Source organism: Fusarium musae, chromosome 1, assembly GCF_019915245.1.
Source record: "Fusarium musae strain F31 chromosome 1, whole genome shotgun sequence".
In the NCBI taxonomy this organism is placed as follows: Eukaryota; Fungi; Ascomycota; class Sordariomycetes; order Hypocreales; family Nectriaceae; genus Fusarium; species Fusarium musae.
The window spans coordinates 5,832,570-5,853,070 of record NC_058387.1 but is presented as its reverse complement, the minus strand read 5'-3'; the positions used below and the strand labels follow the sequence as shown (position 1 = coordinate 5,853,070).

Below are 20,501 nucleotides of genomic sequence, written 5' to 3'. Positions count from 1 at the left end.
TCTACCGCATACCCCCCAAGACCGTGGACTCAACAATCAAGATCCAGAAACAGCTTGATACCCTGCAGCATAGCTTCAATCACTACGCGGATATAGTAGAGCAGCTCAAAACTCTGCCCGAGACAGATGCGCTCAAGCTTCTGCAGAGGCTGAGATCCCCGGCGGATGTGAATGGGGCGTTTACGTCGTTGCAGGGGAGTGCACATACCAGGATGCGACTGTCGAATCACAGGACGGCGCAGGCTATACTGCCGACTACGAACTCAAGGCTTGAGTTTGAACTCACAGCGTTGCATGGCATTGTGTATCCGACGCTGGTGCCGATTGATATTACGTCTCTGGGGATATCGCCTTTGGAAAAACCGGCGCTTCCTGCGGCACAGACGGAGAGTTTGGTGCAGAAGATATCGCCGGCGAGTCCTGTTTTTCTTTCGTCGGATAGAAGCCGCCAGCTTTGTGATAGCCGGCTGGAGGAGCTTGATATTTCGTACTGGACGAAAGTTCCGATCAGCAATGAAACAGCCGCGGCGATGATCTCGCTGTTTCTGGAGACGGATCAGACGATCGTGGGGTTTGTCGATGCCGATTTATTCGTCGAGAGTCTTGTGGAGCGAAACCCCCATTTCTGCTCTACATTCCTCGTCAGCGCGATCTTATACGTTGCTTGTGTGAGTGCAGTGGCTTCTTCTTCTTTTTATCAAACACGTACTGACTCGGTGTGGGCGGGCAGCATGCATATACAGCTTTCGATTTGAAATCCGTAGCTGTTGGCCGTCTCTGCTTCCAAGAAACGGAAAGGCTCTTTCGTGCCGAGGGCTCGTTTGACGACCTCATCACCCTAGCGGCCATCAACACCTTCAGCCTCGCCTGTCGCTTCCACGGACACGAGATGCTAGCTCAGGAACTGGTTGCTGCTGCTCGCCACATGGGGAGGAGGCTTGGCTTGTACGGCGTCCCGCTGGATAGTCCGTCGTCGCTGGCGTTTCAGGAGTTGCCTGATGACTTGGTCCGAATGACCGCACATGTTGCCTGGGGCACTTACAACTGGTTAACGTAAGTGAGTCGTCAAAATGGGTTAATTCGGACATTTTCTGAGAGTTTTTCCAACACAGGATCCATGTTCTGTACTTCCACGATGAGAGTATAGCGATACCGCCTGCTCTACCAGTACCTGGACATGAGCGACATGATGACTTGTGGCCTCAGCATCCGCTGCCAGAATACATGGGCTCCTCGTTTACCAAGCTGTGCGAGTACTTCACTGTGATCCAGGAGGTAGCCGTGGTCTACTCCATAGCTGACGGAAAACCTGTCGTTGATCGTGTACCCATTGCTTTCGCAGAAGCCAAGTACCAGAAAATCTTGGCCTGGGCGGATTCTCTCGGTAAAGGCATGGCATGGGATCAAAACAGCCAAGAGCACGTCATGTTATTCCAGTGAGTCCACAAACTCCCCTCGAGGTATCATGCTGACTTGATACTTAGTATGTGGTTCCACTGCGCAGTCCTGGATATCTTTCGCCCCTTCACCCACGGCCGCCACAAAAACTACACCCTCAAGTCCTTCTCCTCCCGAGACAGCACCCCGAAAACCATCTTCTGCGCCTCCCTAAACCAACTAAAACGACTCGCCCTGCTCTACCGCACGCAGCAAATGCCCAATAGTTACATGCCCTACATCAACATATCCCTGATCCACATCGCCAACACAATCTGCAGAGAGACAGACGACCCCACGGCCAAGTTTTACTTTCTCCTCTGCATACGCTACTGGCAGCACTTGTATGTGGGATATCCTATATTTGGGGGGATAGCACAGGCGTTCTTGACGATGGCGATAAATAACGGGTTGATCACCAACAGAGAGGCCAAGAGGCTGATGGCGGAGGTTAAGGCGCATGGGGGGCATCATGATGAAGGGATCTCGACGAGTTTGATTGTGGATTTTGACTTGGCTATGACGAATAGGGACGAGGCTGATGTCCAGGCTGTTGCGCAGAAGTTTGAGGAGGTGGCGCTGTTTGATGAGTTTGCGGTGTACAAGAAGGAAGATTAGACGGGCATTTCTTTGAAGAGCGTCTTAGGAGTTATTATACCCTTGCATAGCTTGTCTTGTTAGCATTTTTTTATTATTGAATAAGAAATAATTATGCGGCGTGTTCAATTATTCCTCTTTACAAAAGCTGAAGTTGGTTGGGACTTGTCAGTGTGTGGGCTTGATATGTCTCGTTGAGATGTCATAAGTTTCAAAATCAATTAATTACAAAAGTTTGAAAAGCTTCTCTTGCACCTCTTGGCTTTCAGTCCGGTTGCCTTTCTCCCAAGCATCAATAACCTCGCCATTCATGAGCTCATGTACATAAGCTGGCCCAAGAAATAAATGTTCATCTGCAACCGCTTTTGGTCTCAAGACAGATGGTGTCCTGCCTCCAAACAGAACACAGACTATATCTCCAGGTCTCATGCAGCGCGGTCCGAAACCAAGGTAGCCCGTTTCCGTAACAAACATCTTGCTACCATGAGAAATCCGAATCAACTCTACTAACCGCTGCGCCGCCATGACAAAATCGCAGTCGATCTTGCTGAGCATATCCAAATCAGCAGCTACAGCCGACGGATCATGCGGATAAAGAGCTTTCAGCATTCTTTCCAAGAATTCGAAATCCTCAGGTGATGTCCAGCATGGCTCTACCGGAAGGGAAATATCATTTGCAGCGAGTCTCACGAGGTCGACGTAGTTTCTCTGATCGGATTCTCTGCCGTCTCGAGAGATGTGAGTTTGGATTGTGAATTGCAGAGCAAAGGCTATGAAATTATTGATATACCCGTCGTTGGTGAGACGGGTTATGGCGTTGTTGATCATAGGGCCAGAGCTCTCATGGCTGGCCATCATCGTTAAGAGGATCGTTCGGATGATATCTAAGCCGTATCTTTCGTTGAAAACTTCCTTGTTACGTGTGATCATGTCTACGATAGCGGTAATATCTCGGTGTATAACGGTTCCCCTATCACACATGGCTCTAATTGAATCCACCTGGATACCTCTCAGGCTCAGTACCTTTTCGTTCCTTGATGGAACCAACACCATCGGGACATCTCGTGAGGCAGTAAAATGGTAGTTGATCAAGTAGTAATTATGCGAATCATCGTCAGAGTGCCATCTCGGTGCCCACAGAGGACGGCGTTCTGTGTCCTCAGGATCCTTCACATACGAATGATCGAGAATGTTCAAATTGTTTTCCGCCACTATCGTCAAACGAGCAAATTCTGAGAAAACCTCCGACTCACTCCTATTATAGTCCGGCACCATGCCGTAGGATCGATCGCCAGCGAGTCCTATCAATGCAAAGATCTTGTCCCGTGCGTCTGTCGCATTAATAGACGATGTTGACGAGACCAGATGCAAGAGGCTGTGGTCCCCAACTTTGTAGTGTCCCACGTACAAGAGGGCGACTGGGTTCCACGACACGCCTGGTGAGCCCTTTTCAACGTCTACGCCAGAGAGTTTGTAGTAGAGAGCGGCTATGCTGAACTTCTTGAGCTCTTGTTTGGAGATGGTGATGTCTCCCCAAAGCAGCGCAAAATCAGAAGCGACTGCGACTTCTTGTATGATACAGACTCTTGAAAAGTACGGCGCCCTAAGCATTGTGTTCAAGGCGTCCCAGGTAGGTGAATCTCGTGTTGGCAGACCCAGATCGAGCAGTTCGTGGTCCTCAGGGAAGACATCTTTCTCATAAAGAAGAGGTTTCGGGTTAGCCAGGGTTGAAATGATTCCAGCTGCAGAGGCGGCTGTATCAGGATCAGCATGGCCAAGCCATGCATTAACTAGTTCTGCATTGGAGTAGATATGCCTCATGATGCTGACCTGCTCCGACCTCTGTTATGGAGTCTTGGTCTATGCATATCTGATCGATCCATATGTGCCGTGGCTCTCCGGGGAGTCTGAGGCGTCTTAGGGCTGTGTCAAGACCGTCTGTGATGTTCAAAACTTGACCGTTGCACTTGATTGCCTTGATTCGATCCGGAGGTCCCCACACATAGCTCAGGGCTTCATACTGAGGGCTTGCTTTGATTGGGTGCGTATGTAGTGTAACGCAGAGCTCATCGTTCTGTCTCCCGGGATCAAGCGTCAAAATTCGGATGGAGTCCCGACCTAATTCTTTATCGTATTTGTATGACAGGCTACCTTGAGCTCAGTCAGTAAAGCTTCATACACTGAGCAGGGTACATACGCCTTAAGCAATAGATATATGATGGGCTTTTAAAAGGACCATGACATCGTCATACAGGGGATCTAGCACGTAGTGTTCTTGAGCTGAGGGATAAAAGTGGCACGAAGCCTTTCCGCGTCAATGATGAACGCATTGTATCATGATGGATGATTGCTTCAATGCAGAAAATTAAATTGCCTGAGGAATTTTGGTGATCTAAATTGAAGTAAATAGCTTGGGCTAGAGCATTGTATATGAAGACGATTGATGCTTGTGTCAAACACAGCCTCATACTTTGGAAATTAGGCAGCCGCTGCTTGATTAGGACTTCATTCTTCACGTGCTTGTCTCAGCCGCATCTGCAACTGTCCAAACAACAGCTCAGCCAAGCTCTGAAGTAGACAAATACTTAATTTCATGGTGCCTATTCGCTATTATACATTATCTACCTATTATTATTTTCCCATTTGTCTCAGACGTTCTTCAGAGCATGCTCCCAGAGGCCTTCTTGACATTAGATGATGGTAATCTTGATCTAACTGTAAACTAGATGTCTAAATATTTCTCAGTCTCGAGGTTCCTGAGCCTTTCCAGGGTGAATATCGTGGTTCACCTGGGACGTGGTTGGGACCTTGTCATACCCGAGCAATGATTGGTCACCCAGCAGAATTGGGTGATCTGGGACCCTGTCATGCCCAAAAGATGATTGATCAGGCCCTGGCTCTGCACTTGGACCCTTGAAAAGTCTGACGTAGAGCGAACCTGTCAAAAAGCCTAATTATTAGTTAATAATGCATCAAGTCTACGAAGTAACCCTAGAAATTTGCCGTCAGAATGGCTCTCCCTCGTCACACTCTTCGACGACTTCACACTTGTACTGCCCAATTGAACTACCCAAACTTTTCTGGGAGCCTGCTTATCAGCCCTCGCTTCTCTAAAAGTTACACAAGTTTATTCTATCACGCGTATTCTCCCAAGATGAACGGGCACGGCGATTTAAACAACTCCCACGCTGGGAGGAAGGCAGTTGAGCTGACCCCCGACCCAGCCCACGCGTATCGATCCCTCGCCATTGACCCATCCAAAGATGATACTGAAACCCGAGAGAAATACCGTCCGTTTATTCTTGAAGACAAGTTCTTTAAGGATAATTGGGTTGCAGAATTGGAGCTGAGCACAGCTATCCAAATGGTTCAGTCCGAGGTTCTCGATAAAGGCCTAGATCGTTTACGTATCCTGGTCCTCTACGGTAGCCTACGGAGTCGGTAGGTATTCATCCGCAGGCTTGAATGCGAATACTGACCTTCCCTTCCTTCAGATCATATTCCCGCCTCCTTGCGTTCGAAGCCTCACGAATCCTCCACCGTCTCGGCTGCGATGTTCGAGTCTACGATCCAGCCGGCCTCCCTCAAAAAGATGATGTTCAACACAATCACCCCAAAGTTCAAGAGCTTCGAGAGCTGAGTAAATGGAGTGATGGTCATGTTTGGATAAGTCCAGAACAACATGGCAACTTGGTAGCCCTTTAGCCCTCCGCTTACCATTGATCAACACTTAACACAAGAGCAGACCGGCATCTTCAAACAACAAATAGACTGGATCCCCCTCTCAACTGGCTCCGTCCGCCCAACACAAGGCCGAACCCTCGCCATCGCCCAAGTTAGCGGCGGCTCTCAATCATTCAATGCTGTCAACTCATTACGTATGCTCGGGCGCTGGATGAGAATGTTTACTATACCGAATCAGAGTTCTGTACCAAAGGCTTATACACAGTTTACGGACGAGACCGAGGGAAGTCGCATGCTGCCAAGTGGAAATCGAGATCGCCTTTTCGATTGCATGGAGGAGCTTGTGAAGTATACTATTGTCATGAGACCGCATTTTGATCTATTTGGGGATCGGTTCAGTGAGAGGGAGGAGAGGAGGGTGAAAGAGAAGAAGGAGGAAGTCAAATAGATGAGATAGAGATATCATGTTTGTTAGATAAGTAGATTGAGCTAATTGTTTCGGATGAGATGAAAATGTAGTACATCGTCAAATAGATTGCGCTGGGCTGAATGAGGCAGAGCCATGACATGCCGACCACAACTCAATCATGACAAGAGAGGCGAGGACAGCAAGTATCAGGATATACAAACTATCGCGGACTCATTCAGCCAGCTTAAATAAAAGCAGCGATATCCAACTCTATATATCAATCGTACAATAGTAAATCCCAAGGTGGTACGTCTTCATCGTGACTTCGTCGCTCAACTCTCAAAAGCAGCCCCAGCCCTTGTCTGTTCTCCAATACGCCCGGACAACGTGTCAAAACGACCATGTCCCATATGCACCCCACCAACCCAATGCTAAATTCCAACCCGATCTATTGTATTTTCTGGTGTTGTTTTGTCGCAGTGAGCTCATGCGACGTCGGCCTCCTGCTCAGCGAGGTTCTCATCCGAGCCTTGCCAATCGTCGCTCTCAAGGCCGTCGCGGCGGACGAAGAGAGAAGACACCCAGCCCAAAATGGCCAGACCGCCGAAGATGCTCCAGGCCAGTGCTTCACCCTTAGGTCGGATGTTGATGGACAGACTGAAGAGACCGCCTGACACGAAGGGCCCGAAGCTGCGCCCGAGAGCGGAGAGGGTTTGCGCCATGCCATTGAGACTACCAAGGCTGGAGTGCGATGGCGCAGAGTTGGTGATCTATTGAGGTTAGTTACGTTCGAATGATGGCGCGCAACGTTGGAGGACTCACCAAAAGCATGACACTGGACAGTCCGCCCACAGCGCACAGGTTCTTCAAGATCAGTACCACTCCAAGCTCGATGTACAGCCACATTTTGCCGCTTCCCAGGCCGAACAAAGGCTTGCTGTCGGCATAGCCAACCCACGGCATGAGCAGCATGCTGATACCCAGACCCAGAAGCGAGATTTGGTAGGTACCGAGATTACCCAATCTGACCTTGAGCGCCTGGAAGAGGAAGGCCTGAAAGATGCAGCTTGCCAAACCTGCAATGCTCAGACTGATGCCAATCTTACTGGGCAACAAGTCGCGGCCGGCAGGTGCTGGTGTAGCCGCAAAGATAGGGTAAAGACTGTTGAAGGAGATGTTGGAGAGTTGGAAGACGAGATATGTGAACAGAATGAGGATCGTGGTTCGGCTGAGGTCTTTCCATGCAGACATCGCCGGATCGACCTTGTTATCGCTATCGCTATCGTCGTCGTCGTTCTCGGTCTCTTCGTCATCGTCATCGGATTCGAGCGCTCGTCCGGGGGAGAGAAGGGGCTGGTTCTGCGATTGGGATCGAGGCCAGCGCGCGCTCCAAGATGCTCGTCGAGGCGGGGGCGTGGGTGAAGAGAACCAGGAAATAATCTTCTCAACCCAGGCGGGCTTCTCAAAGTTGACTTCAGTCTTGTCAAGTGTCTCTTCGAACCAGATGCTGACCACCACCACGCTGAGGGCCAGGAGACCAGCCGACAGAATGTTGGGGGCAAGATAAGGGTATTCTTTGCCCATCCTACCGACAAGAATGCCGCCCAGTGCAGGTCCGGTGATACTGCCGAGGGAGTAAATGACAGGCAGATATGTGAAAGCACGGCTCTGGTTGGAGCGATCCGTGACTTCTCCCAGCACAGTCGGAACACACGCGGCATTTCCATTGAGGAGACCCATTGCGACATGGACGACTACGATCTGCCAGTATTCCTTGCAGAAGCCAAAGACGCAGAAACAACCCATCAAAGCGGTCGTGCCCATGATTAGAACTGGCTTACGTCCAATGACATCTGAGGCATATCCCCAGAGGAAGTTGGTCGACAGCTGCGCCAATGCAAAAGAACTCGCAAGAATTCCGACATATAGACCGGCCTCGTCGTCAGGAATACCGGGCATATTGAGTACCATCTCAGGCAAATACGGCGATATCGAGTTCAGCGCGGTCTGCTCCGCAAGGGAGAGAAACGCAAGCAACAGCAGCTGTCGCACGGGCAAAGGCGTCTCTTCGTGATCGTCTTCATCTTCGGAATCGCTTCCATTCGAAGGAGCGTATGGTTGCTCGAGAGGAGTCTTGGGAGGAGTGGTAGGAAAAGTCTGGTATCGATGAGACTGTCGTCGCAAGGAGCTGAGAGTAGGGATCGGCGCGCCAGCATGGAATGAACCAGACGAGGCTGTTCGATTGACAGCCATGGCCCTGGCGGCGGCGTTCGAGGAGTTGTTTCGTGAGGGCGCCATGATGAATAATTCGTTGCAGTCCAAAGGCCTCTTCAGACCTTGGGAAAGCTTAGGATGATGATCACCCTGTCAAGCTTTGGAGGATCGAGTCGAGAGAGTGGTGACGTAGGATGTGCGTAGCGGATCTGGAGAGAATTATTTGGCGGGGCTGACACGCGCCACGATGAGAACAAGGCTCTAGCTTGGCATTTGCTTAAAAGTCCGTCAAGCCTTGACGCGAATGATGAGTATCCAAGATGACCGACCAATCTTCAATTGAGGTGAGACATCAATGTTGGATTGCTTGCAGTTGATTGATGGCCCGAATATCGGCCGATCGGTCTTTTCTGGGCAGGTGCAGGAAGAAAAAATGCAGGTGATTGTTGTTCCTGCCCTCGTGAGCCTGTCGCAAGGTACGATCGCTGATGTAACTATGGGGCGATGACGATCAGCATCCAATGAGGTGTTCCCGTTTGTGATGGCGCCGGGCGGCTTACTCCGGCGAAAGCCAAAGAGAAGCTTATCCAAGTTTGTGATTGTTGAAACCGCTTCGTTGAAGATTCGATCGAGATCGCGATTGCACGTGCTTAGATGCCTTTTTGGGGAACGCGAGGATATGATGCAATTGGTGAGATGCGGATGAGATTGATCAAGCGCGAGGATGCCTACCCTGCAGGAGACGAGGTTCTTGGCCGAGGGACTGGAGCTCTTATATACCTCCAAGGCCGGCCAAAGAGTCAATATCTAGGTTTTCCTCTAATAACTTTATGCTACAGAAATTAGTTAGTCATTATGAATGCCTAAATTATGGGCTAGATGTGTTATTTACAGTTGAGACTTGTGGCTAAGAGCTTATTCCAAGAGACAGAACTGAGTTCATCCCGATTGACCGTCCATTGCACACTATACCTCAACCGGGTCTGTAAATGCCTTTCATCAACAATGAGGAACATGAGGCTGTTTGCCAGTCAGTCTTATACAAGAATTGACGCAGCCATTAGTGAGTTGAGATAGTATCTCCCTCGCAGTTTGACAATTTCAATTCAGTAGTGCTCCATTTTCTCAATTACGACTACAGAAATTCATCAAGATAAGCGTAATTGGTTTAGTGGTAAAATTCTCCGTTGCCATTCGAGCAGCGTCGGGGAGCCCAGGGTTCGATTCCCTGATTACGCAGTACAACTTCTTCTTTTGCTCTTCTCGAGTCTTTTATCTCTTTTTGTCAATATCGCGATGTTCTGTTCTTGGTGTTTTAAGTTTTGATGCTGTGGCAGAATTGGTGGCTGTCTTGTGTGGCGCACTGAAAAAGCTGAATTGTGATTGGCCAATCACATCTGCCCTCAAAGGATGAACAGTGCCACAGTACTGGAATGTTAGTATCATATTTCGACTTCATTTTATGCCGAAAGAGCAACTAAAGGACTGTTCGGATCGGTTCAGGACGTATTGTAAGCAACATAATCTTTTAGCGACCAAGACAGAAATTCGTACCTTCTAGCCCCTAACCTCTAATTGCATGCCTGCACTGCACAGCCTGATTGTTGGCTTCTGGTCAGATCATGCTGCAAGTGTCAGACCCTCGAGCAGGCCGAATATGACATCTGAAGCCGAAGCAGGAACTGACTCTCCCTGTTCGATGCACGATAAATTAGAATAATGATGAAAAACGAAGAAAGTTGATATTTCCTCGGTGAGAAGCTTCAGTCAAGCTTTTCCCCCGGATAAAACCACTGGATGTCAAGCAGCGACAGCCAAGGCATCCTGCAAGGTGAACTGGGCTTGAAACGACACACATGATTGGACAACAATTTAACTTGGCCTCATAAATGCAGCCAGACTTTGAGGCAGATGGGTGTCGCCCAATTCCTGCCCAATTACTCCAACTTCGACTTCCTTTCAACACGAGACCTTTCTTAGGGAGCAAAGAAACATCTGAACATCCAGTAGCCTAAGGTTTCCTAAATTTATCCCAAGTTTTTCATCTTGCAGTAGTCAGGATGGCAACCGGATTAGAGGCCCTTGGCGCTGCCAGCGCTGTTATCCAGTTGATCTCGTTTGCCGGGAGCCTCGTCTCCCTGAGCTTCAAGATTTACGATGGCGTACCTACGCCCGAGAACGAGCTTGAGGAGTACTCGACCAAGATGATGGAGGCGGCACGTCGAGTTCAGACTCGTGGCAAGCAAGCGGCTCAGGGAACCCAGGTCGGCGACCAACTATCTAAAGTCTCACAGGAGTGCATAGATGCAGCTACAGAGCTGAGGAAAGAGGCTCAAACGCTTACCAAGCGATACCAAAAGGGCAAAATGTTCAAGGCTGTCTATTCTGCTCTCCGCGCGGAAAGCCATAAGACCAAGCTCAATCAGTTGAACGAATCGCTCGAGAAATGCAAGGAACTGATGGAAACAGAGCTGCTATTGAAGATATGGTAAGATTTTCACTGTCCGCCGGGGTGAAGAAAACGTCAGACCAAAATAGATTTGGAAAGTGGCATCCTGAACTTTTGCTAAGCCATCTGAGCCTTTATATCATTTGGGATCGGGGGTCCTAACTCCTAAGCTTTCTCTGCCCCCCTAGAATGCTCATCCAATCAACGTCTGCTAACAGCTTAATGTGTATAGCGACCAGGACACTGCCATAGCACAACAACAGTCCCAAGGATTCCGAAGTCTGGAGGTTGATATCCAGAACCTCATTCTCAAGATTGCCGAAGGTTATACCAGGGTAGAGCAACTGGTTTCCATCGAAGCCCAAGCCACACGGGATGCCATCAACACTCACGTTACCTCCGAGTTCAAGGCTTTAGGCATCAGGAGTATTTCGGACAACCAGCGTCAAAGACTCTTGAAAAGCCTCAAGCCGGAAGAAATCAGAGAAAGATATAACGCCGTGCTGCCACCATCGGATGCTTGTTTCGAAAGAGTCTTTGCTTCATATGAACGTGTTTGTCGCAACGACCCCGGATACAAACCCTGGAAAGGGTACGAGCAAACATTCAGCCATGAAAGCGAGGATGACAGCCATAATTACAGTATCGGCAACGCAAGGGAAAAAAAGAAGGTTGACGACATTGATCTGATATGGGAACGGTTTAGCACCTGGCTGCAGTCGGACGATAAGCTGTTCTGGATTCGAGGAAAGCCAGGGTCCGGGAAAAGCACATTGATCAAGTTCGTTATCAACAACGACAACACCAAGCGTTTACTTGGCTCTTGGCACCCAAATACTAGACTTCTTTCGCATTTCTTCTGGAAGATCGGAAGTGAACCTCAGAACAGCATCAGAGGCCTGTTGTGTTCCTTGCTTTACCATCTTCTATCGGAAGATGGCGATGCCATCGACAAAGTATTGCGAGAGTTTAGGTTCTCTGAATCGAAAGACTTTTAAAAGGAGTGGTCATATCAAGAAGCAGAGAAAGTCCTCCGCTTTCTTTTAGATGATTCAGCTCACCCAACCTGCATTTTTGTCGATGGTCTTGACGAGATATCAGACAAGGACGGATATCAGGCACTCCTTAGTGTCGTTCAAAGACTTGCGACATGCCGGGGAGTAAAGGTCTGTGTATCAAGCCGGCCCGAGACAGAGTTAGTCAGAAGGCTTGAAAACATGAAAGTGAAGAACCTACGACTGGACGATCTTACCAAGCCTGAGATGGCCGTCTTTTTACAGAAAGAATTTGAGAAATTGCCAAAAGAATTGTCTGCTGACTTGCCGATCGAGCAATTCATAAAGAAACTTTTAGAAAAAGCACAAGGGGTCTTCCTCTGGCTTTATCTTGCTTCGAAAAGTATCACGCATGGAATTATGAACGGCGATGTTGGCGTAACCCTTTCCAAAAGACTCGACGAACTCCCAGAAGAGCTTGAGTCTCTTTATCAGAAAATGTGGGAGAGACTGAATGGGGGCAATCAAGTTTACCGACACACTGCATCTCGATACTTCCGCTTTGCCATAGTCGATGGTTGGGATATAGACCTATGGACGAAAGAAGACAAAATCTTCTTCGCCATGAGTGAGCCCAATTTAGTCCAACTATCGCTGGCAGTAAAAGTCCAAGACGGGTTGATCTTCCCACCTAAAGGAAGTGAGATAAAACTGTCCGATCTGGATACCCTATGTGCTGCTACAGAATTAGATATTCAGATCCGATGCGCTGGTATGCTACAAGTTGGTCGGCACTCTGATCTTAAAGACGATTTCCCCGATGCGATACGTCGACTTATGCGACCAGTCCAATTCATTCACCGCACAGCTCACGACTTCCTGGTTGATACAGAACATGGTCAATCGATTTTGAATCACAGGTCAAATGAGCCAACATTGGTGGACGAACACCTAAAACTGCTCAAATGCCGACTCAGTCTGGCCAACACGTACTACCGCGAGCTCGAGGTTGAGTCTGATGTTCGAGACATTATTGCTGAATGTAATCAACTGAATGCAAAGAGAGCGAATCCAGAAGCCATATTGACAATACTTAGAATAACCAAGGACCTTTATGAAGATGGTGCCCTGAGAAAGTTTTATCTGGCTGAGGACAATGCTCTATCATTTCCATGTGTTATGGCATGTTATCTTGACAGCTTCGACGAGTTCATTATTTCTTCTTTTATGCCGACTCCCTCACCGGAGCTCGCTACCGAAAGCCTTCACGAGCTGGTACTTGCAAGTCGAGATTACGGAATGTCCGAAACATCAATCAGGACGATCTTAGGCATGATTGAACTTGGAGCAGATGCACATGTTGCAAAAAGGTCCAAGCTGCCATTTGGGCCTACAGGGCGCGAAATGCTTAAAGTCCAACACACCACAGCCTTCGAGTCGTTTCTTTGTGGTGCCTTAAATTCTTTTGAGGGTCATGCGAGAAGGCAATTTCTTGACATGAGCGAGATTCTTGTACAGACCTGCCCAGACTTACACAGAAGGATCATGATATTCTTATCACAGGCCGGTTTCTTGCAGCCTTATCAACTTCAAAGGTTGCATGCATGGGTCGCCATGGAGGTCGATCTGCAGTTTCTCATTAACCGGCTACTGGCCAATACCAAGGGCATCCCAACTCAGTCAAGGCAAAGAATTCGCGGACTTGCAGCTTCTTTCACCAGGCCCTATGCACGTGTTCGATATATCGTGCTCAATCGAGAAGAAGACCCCTGGACTCGCTGTTATCGTATTCTTAACCAGGAACCATATCTAGACGTCATAGACAGTCTTGGGAATCATGTAAAGTTACGTGAGGCGATCAAAGTCCATGTGGACATCCTGGACGCCATGGATGATCCCATTGATAGCTCTACCCATTCAGAGTCCAATTTTCCATCGGATTGTCTTGAGGAGGTGCCTATTGAGAAAGAGATGGATATGCTGGTACAAGAGGGTATAGGGTTATACAGAGAGATGGATGTAAATGTTCCTTAAAATTATCCACTTTGTTCCACAGTGGAACATGGCTATTGATTTTGTCCTGGATGAGTGAACCATGCGAAGTCACTTGACTAGGTACTTATCATAGTTGTCTACAATGAATCCCCTGTCTAAACCTTATCATAACAATGTAGGATCGTGGAAACATAGAAGCCAGATTCAGATTTCAGCCAAGTCTTAGAAGCATGGTACTAGCATATTTGCCAACCAATAAACTATGAAGAAAATACTACAAGACTGCCAGTATGTTCCAGAGCTTCATCATTATCTGTAGGGCTAGCTAAAGCATTCTCTGGCATCTGAAGGCTCTTGTTCTTTCTGATTTGAAGCAAAACAGTTCTGAAACTAAACGACGAGGTATAAGTGCTATTCCGAAAACGAAACTAGAAAAAGCCACAATTGCTTGCCAAGCTGGGTGTGCTTGTATGAGCGCCTTTGAGCATGTTACATACGAAGACAAAAGCCATGCAAGAGGGCGCCTTGATGTTGCTTTCCCCGTTATCAATTGCAACATCACTCAATATTCCACTTATCCTTAACCAAGTACACCATGGGCTCTAAGTGGGCCGTTCTTTTGCTGCCTCTTCTCTCATCTAGTATAGAGATCGTCGCTCGGCATGGGGGGAAGACCACAGTGGCCAACACAATGACAGCGGCACAGGCCACGGCCACTCAATGGCTCACGGCCAATTCAACTTCACGCCCTCCGACATCCCCTGGCCGACCTGTGCGAGGACCTGTTGCAACGCCAACTTCGATCAGTTCCCCAAGCCCGTGAACCATCCCCTATGCATCAGTCAGCCCTTCTACGACAACGTCACTACCTGCGTCGCTTCCAACTGCACTGAGTACGAACAGGGTGCCTATGCCGTCGTTGCCGAGATCGAGTGCCCAAAGGACGAGGGTTACGAGGTAGATATTGATAAGGATGCCGTGGTGGCTGATCTGAAAGACGCGGGAGGAACTCCACAGTCTTGCGAGGGTATCAACAACGAGACCATTCAGTGTCAGAATGGCACAGCAGAGAATGCCGGAGTGAAGATAGTTGGAGAAGTCGGATTCATGTTTTCGACTGTCACTGTTGCTAGCCTTGTTGCCTTGATGGCTTCCAGCCTTTGAATGAAGACTTTCTGGTTGTTAGAAAACCCAGGGATTACTATATTATACAGGCCAAGATGACAAACCTCTATAACTATGCATTATTTTAAGTGTAAATTTAAGCTTATATTTAATATTCTTAAGCATAAACTCTCTTGTTATTACTGATTTGATTTTAAAAAAAAAAGGCTGTTTGGTTATCAAGTTTTACTGCTCGAGGGGTAATGCACAGCTTACCCGGATCACTAAGAACTTGCTCACCCACCAATTCATTAAACGTTTGTTTCCGAAAAGAGCCAGAAAGTATCCGGGCAAAGAGATAAAAGAGTCCGAAGAGACATATAATAACTAGGAAACCTCCAGACCGTCCCTGCGTGAGAAGATTTGCGGGAATTGTTCCTCCCGATCTTCCCCAACAATCAGCCAAAGATTCTGTGAACAATTTATCCGGTGGCTTGTTCCGTGACAAAACTCGCTAGATCTTCTTCATCAGCTTCGACGAGAGCAAGACAACATGGCCCACGCAAAAGCCCAAGACGAGCTTCAGAAGCGTTACGAAGAAGGATCCCAGTCTCTGGAAGATCCCGAGGTGGAGCACATGATCGCCCAAGCGGATGAGATGATGGGAAAACCGGCACGCGGGCTGATTGCACAAGCAGGGCTAGATCATTCAACCACTACGAACTTTAGTCTTCTTGACCATGGGTGTGGCACAGGTCTGATCGCATCTTGTCTTCAGGAAGTGATCCAGCCGTCGGTCCTGTCAAAGAGCAGGATTTTATGTGCCGATAAAAATGCGCGGTTCGTTGATATTCTCCTGCAGCGCGCGCGGAGAGACCAATGGATTAACGTCGACGCCACCGTCCTGGACGCTCAAGTAAGTTCCTCAATGAGTGCAGGTGCTTCGAGTCTAATGAAGCTAGGACTCAGGTCTTCCCAAGCATTCATTCAGTCATGTAACCATCAATTTCGCCATGCATATCATCCCTGACCCGGCAGCAGTCCTGCGCGGTAAGTCTTCATGTTCAACCCCATATCTTCTCTGTAATCTGACTATTGCTAAATAAGATACACTTCGCATTCTTCGACCTGGTGGCCTCCTCGCGTTCAGTGTGCCGCATGCCAACAACGGTCATGATGGCTGATGGGTACCGGATCTCCGATCAGCACTCGAATCTCTCCCCTTCCAAACATCGTTTCCAGATCCGATGCCAGTTGCCCTTCACGGTAAGCAGGAATGGGTAGAGCCTGAAAGCATTGAAGCGGAGCTGGTCCGTCACGGCTTCGTTGATGTCAAGATCGAGACTGTTGATTCCATCCATCCCGTTGCCAATGCCGAGGGCTTTTTAGCTTCGTTTGGAATGATGGTTAAGTGGATAATCAACACGTATTGGACCATGGAGCAGAAGGAGCAGTATCAAGATGATTTCTATAAGGTTTTGGTCGAGCATCTTCGGATTAAACATGGTGGGAAAGGCTGGAATCTCAAATCAACAGCTATAATTGTTACGGCCCGGACGCTGCAGTAGTAAGGAAAATAGCAATGTCTGTTTTTTAACCCTAACTAAATACTCCGGCTTGAGCTTAATACTAACTATGTAATTATTTAAGAGAATCTGTTAAGAAACCCCCTATCTAATTTTCCCCTTACTCCAAAGTCAACATATTCTCAGGCATGATATCCGGATCCCCTATCTGATGCACAATGGACAAAAACTCCTCCGATGAAATACCAATATTGTCGAGAAACTCCATATCACTCGTCATGTGGTTCTGTACACAATTCATCGGAACTTCCATCCCCAGCGACTCCTGCGCAAGAAGTCGTTGTTGCTCCTCGTCAGCTTTTCTCGCCAAGTCTTCGTCTGTTACTGCGAGTGATAGCGTCTGAAGACCCTGTTGTTGAACTTGAGCGACGAGTTCTTGACATTGGGCTTCGAGATATACGAGCTCTTGCTTTCGAACGGACGCGAGGCGGTTGCCGCGGGAGATCATGTTGTCGAGGAGCTGATGGATTAGGAGACGGCAGCCTTGGTCGTCCGCTACGCCTGGGAATAGGGCTGTTGCCATATTTAGATGTAGTGCCGCACCGAAGGTGAATTCAAGGTCGTAAGGAAGAAAGACCTCTGTGAGGTGTTAGTAGAGCTACAAAAGGGGTTAGGGGTGCCTACCGAGCAGGCTGTAGTCGCTGGTGAGGATCTGAAGTGTTTTCACGGCTGATTTGATACCCGTTGAGATGACGGCTGCTGTTTGGCCCAGAAACGCTTCCGAGTTTTCATCGCCTGGTTGGCCGAGAATGTCGAGACGTTCTTTGAGAACTGAGAGTAAGAGTGGCCTTGTGGCGACGATGACGCACTGGGGATGTTAGAGTTGTACTTGATAAGGGACCGTGGTACTCACTTGGTGGTAGAGAAGGGTGATATACTTTGTGCCTCGAGGCATGGTGTCAACCGAGTTTTTAAATTTCAGAGATATGATTCTCTCAATCTCTTGAGCGTGATGAGCAAGTGTGTGAAGAATTGCCTTGGTTTGCTCGAGGAACTGGTCGAGTGGTGTTTTCTCTGGTTTATAGAGTGCTAAAAGGTTATTACACGGTGCAAAATGCGGGGGCTAAAACTTACTGGTTAATATCACGGAGAGCAGGTGAGACAGGTTCACTTGAAGACTGCGAGCGCTATCATCTTGTGACCCAACATTCGGTGGGTTGACTGGTGTAGAAATGTCACTATCTTGAACAGACATAGGAAGTCCCAAAGAAGACGAAAAGTGTCGATCCATGATGTACAACGTCCACCATAAGTCACGACAAGATGTCACTGTCTCACTACCGAGCTCATCATCAGGCAACTGCGTATGCAGACCCTCCAACTGAGCAATTCGAATAGCCTGACCAAGCTGTCATACCGTCAGTAACGAAACACAAACTCCTCAAAAGTACCTACATATACGTGAGCAGACTCCCTCTCGTCAATCGAATACAAATACAAGCCAGCCATGGCCAAAACCTCTATCGCAAATAAGCTATCCTTCCAGAGCGCCGTGTGATCCGGCATTAGGCCCATCGCACGCACAAAGAACTTTGCACCGGGGGGTTCCTTGGATGGGAGAGGCTGGGATGAGAGGAATGCTGTTCCAAAGGCTAGAATCAAGAGAAACTTGACATACCAGAGGCGGTTCTCCTCTGCCTTGTTCTGAGCATCAGAATAGAAATCGCGGATCTGGTTCACGAATTCTACCTCGTCGAAGAGGCGGTAGGTTTGGCCCAGGTGGAATTTGAAGGTGTGGAAGAGATAGATTGCGTAGTCGAGGGAGGGTAGGCCTGAGACGTCGGCTTTGCCTAGTTGTTGCCAGGACAGCTTGTAGACGTCTTCTCCGATTAGTTGGGGCGGTATGTTTAGACCGCCCGGTTGGAGCTTATCGCCGAGCATGAGCATGAGTCGTAAGGTGAAAGACCACGTTGACCACGGCGCAAGCCATACTATAAAATCGTCAGTATGTCTCTCATAAACCGGTTCTTGCACTCACTCCACGTGCGCCTATTTTTGCGAGTGTTCTTGATAATCTTGGAGGGTATTGTAAACGCACTCGGCCAGATAGTCAACGGCGACTCGCCGGTTTGTTGCGAGTAGGACGAAGTAGCTGCATCTTTAACGGACGGGTCAGATTGTTGTTGGGAGCCTACCGTGAGCGCAGGAGAAGCAAGACTGGTATCAACCCCGCACTCACCATTGACATCGTTTCCAAAAGCAGCATCGCTAGTGCGCTTCAACCCAGGAGAGTAGTTGTCTCCTCCAATTTGAGATGATGATATTGGTGGCGAACAATATGAGGGGTGAGAATTCTGAGAGTGGACGGATGCTGCGTCCATTGAGGAGCGGTAGGGAGGTGGTGCTGAGGCCGTGGGAGGCGAGCGGTATGTAAATGCTGTATCTATTTGTCCTGCATTGTCGAATATGTTATTTGAGGGCGAGCGCTGTTGCTGCTCTACTCGCTTTTGAAGATCTTGGAGATATCTTGAGTTCGTCAGTGAGGAGCGAGATAAGGATATCCGGTGACGAACTTTTCTGATACCATCACCTTTGCACCTCCCTCTGTGAAGCGACACTGCACAGAACGTCGCTGACAATTCTGACACGGATCATTGCCAGAGCATTTGATCTTACTCTGTCTACACGCGACACAGCTATGACGCCGTCAGCCCAGCCCAGAAAGATTCTCAGCCACCTCACAGAGAGGGGCCCCATATAGATCAAACTCAAAACGATGTACATGACATACGCATTAGCTGTTCTTCTCGTCTTGCGAGGTTCCTTTTGCGCGCCTGATGCCATTATCTTACGATTGCGTCGAAGATTCTTTGGAAGCTCCAGAAGGAAACAGTTTTTTTTTCCCTTTGGCTGCAGTGTCTTGGGTTCCCCTGCAGTTTGGTTTGGGTGTGAAGTGCCACTGACCCTAGCACCCCCGCACAAATGCCGATCAAGTGATTGGCTTCGACGTGGCTGTTACCGGGGGCGACACTCGATGGACTACCGGACTTGGTATGATGCATGATGAGATATTGGGCTAATATTTCTATTTGAGACATTCTAGAAGGGATATTGCAACATCAACTACACCTATACTTGTTCTAAATTACCTTTTTGATGCTCTGCCAAAGCATGGGCTGTTTTCTTGGCCAACGGTATATGCAGCAGTTAGACACCCAAGTATCCCCCATCCCAAACGTGACCGGCCATCGCTCACTGGAATGCCGTGGCAGATAAGCCAGCCTTTCCCCCTTGCAACGTCAATGAACAACACACTATCGATCCCCACAATATGCACTATATCCCATTGGTCACTCCAACAAAGGGCGTCTGGCACGGGATCAAAGGTCCCAATGAGGAAATAATTCTTCATATCGCACATTAAAGCGAGGTCGGCGTCATACATGACGATCTCACTCACTTATCATGATTTGTGTGTGAGATATTCGAGGGGAGATTGCAGGGATCGGGATCTGGGGCTTTCCGATTGGTGAGGGGGTGAGATAATTGCTCTTTTGGAAATGTTTAGCGGTGCTAGTGGGTTTGGTGTTGATAACGGTAGGTTTGAGATATTGAGGTTTTGGCCAATTGTTTGATCTGGATTTGTAGTATGCATGATAACGGTTGTAGGAGGGAATATTAGATCGCCGGTAGGAGGCTTTAAACCAATTATTATTGGATTATGCAATCCAGGCCCTAATTTTGTGATGAAGATACTAAACTCATGATAAGTTGGAGCCGACGATACATCACCGGATCTTGTTCCGAGCTGCATTTGTTGTTCACTCCAGGACACTATCTTCAACTCAACTATGTCTTCGCTGGACAATGGTTCTTCAGGCTGTCAACAGCACTTCAATAGCACGTAATGTTCTCAAAGTGACAATTGTGAGGGATATCAATGAATCTAGACCGGGTGCACATCCGACGTGGTCCGGCCCCTTCTCTGCAAACCCAGACCCGCAGATACCCCAACCGTGCACGAACTCTTCCAGAATCTATCGTTAACATAACCAGATGAAGAAGTTTCAGCCGGCACGGAAAACTGAAGA

At 48.4% G+C, this 20,501-nt stretch overlaps 9 protein-coding genes and 1 non-coding gene across 10 annotated transcripts; 7 read left to right on the top strand and 3 right to left on the bottom strand.

Moving 5' to 3' along the window:
• Window positions 1–1,012: 1,012 nt before the first annotated feature.
• Window positions 1,013–2,055, top strand: J7337_001791 (uncharacterized protein; the record flags this gene model as incomplete). Its single annotated transcript, XM_044819524.1, has 3 exons — window positions 1,013–1,053; window positions 1,113–1,436; window positions 1,485–2,055. 3 exons carry the CDS (start codon window positions 1,013–1,015, stop codon window positions 2,053–2,055), a joined length of 936 nt encoding a protein of 311 aa, XP_044687226.1.
• Window positions 2,056–2,259: 204 nt separating this feature from the next.
• On the bottom strand, window positions 2,260–3,855 carry J7337_001790 (uncharacterized protein; the record flags this gene model as incomplete). The annotated part of the gene is made up of 1 exon (XM_044819523.1): window positions 2,260–3,855. One exon carries the CDS (start codon window positions 3,853–3,855, stop codon window positions 2,260–2,262), a length of 1,596 nt encoding a protein of 531 aa, XP_044687225.1.
• A 1,333-nt stretch (window positions 3,856–5,188) lies between these two features.
• Window positions 5,189–6,166, top strand: J7337_001789 (uncharacterized protein; the record flags this gene model as incomplete). The annotated part of the gene is made up of 3 exons (XM_044819522.1): window positions 5,189–5,475; window positions 5,529–5,694; window positions 5,780–6,166. 3 exons carry the CDS (start codon window positions 5,189–5,191, stop codon window positions 6,164–6,166), a joined length of 840 nt encoding a protein of 279 aa, XP_044687224.1.
• Window positions 6,167–6,612: 446 nt separating this feature from the next.
• On the bottom strand, window positions 6,613–8,425 carry J7337_001788 (uncharacterized protein; the record flags this gene model as incomplete). The annotated part of the gene is made up of 2 exons (XM_044819521.1): window positions 6,613–6,897; window positions 6,950–8,425. The coding sequence occupies 2 exons, from the start codon at window positions 8,423–8,425 to the stop codon at window positions 6,613–6,615; spliced, it is 1,761 nt and encodes a 586-aa protein (XP_044687223.1).
• Window positions 8,426–9,498: 1,073 nt separating this feature from the next.
• On the top strand, window positions 9,499–9,580 carry J7337_001787. The gene has a single exon. It is a non-coding gene; the product is annotated as a tRNA-Gly (tRNA).
• An 821-nt stretch (window positions 9,581–10,401) lies between these two features.
• On the top strand, window positions 10,402–11,788 carry J7337_001786 (uncharacterized protein; the record flags this gene model as incomplete). Its single annotated transcript, XM_044819520.1, has 2 exons — window positions 10,402–10,829; window positions 11,023–11,788. 2 exons carry the CDS (start codon window positions 10,402–10,404, stop codon window positions 11,786–11,788), a joined length of 1,194 nt encoding a protein of 397 aa, XP_044687222.1.
• A 219-nt stretch (window positions 11,789–12,007) lies between these two features.
• J7337_001785 (uncharacterized protein) lies at window positions 12,008–13,125 on the top strand (the record flags this gene model as incomplete). The annotated part of the gene is made up of 2 exons (XM_044819519.1): window positions 12,008–13,060; window positions 13,105–13,125. The coding sequence occupies 2 exons, from the start codon at window positions 12,008–12,010 to the stop codon at window positions 13,123–13,125; spliced, it is 1,074 nt and encodes a 357-aa protein (XP_044687221.1).
• A 1,375-nt stretch (window positions 13,126–14,500) lies between these two features.
• Window positions 14,501–14,944, top strand: J7337_001784 (uncharacterized protein; the record flags this gene model as incomplete). Its single annotated transcript, XM_044819518.1, has 1 exon — window positions 14,501–14,944. The coding sequence occupies one exon, from the start codon at window positions 14,501–14,503 to the stop codon at window positions 14,942–14,944; it is 444 nt and encodes a 147-aa protein (XP_044687220.1).
• A 493-nt stretch (window positions 14,945–15,437) lies between these two features.
• J7337_001783 (uncharacterized protein) lies at window positions 15,438–16,452 on the top strand (the record flags this gene model as incomplete). The annotated part of the gene is made up of 3 exons (XM_044819517.1): window positions 15,438–15,800; window positions 15,847–15,934; window positions 16,127–16,452. 3 exons carry the CDS (start codon window positions 15,438–15,440, stop codon window positions 16,450–16,452), a joined length of 777 nt encoding a protein of 258 aa, XP_044687219.1.
• Window positions 16,453–16,570: 118 nt separating this feature from the next.
• J7337_001782 (uncharacterized protein) lies at window positions 16,571–18,791 on the bottom strand (the record flags this gene model as incomplete). Its single annotated transcript, XM_044819516.1, has 7 exons — window positions 16,571–17,049; window positions 17,095–17,278; window positions 17,324–17,499; window positions 17,545–17,818; window positions 17,866–18,401; window positions 18,449–18,568; window positions 18,650–18,791. The coding sequence occupies 7 exons, from the start codon at window positions 18,789–18,791 to the stop codon at window positions 16,571–16,573; spliced, it is 1,911 nt and encodes a 636-aa protein (XP_044687218.1).
• Between the last annotated feature and the right edge of the window lie 1,710 nt (window positions 18,792–20,501).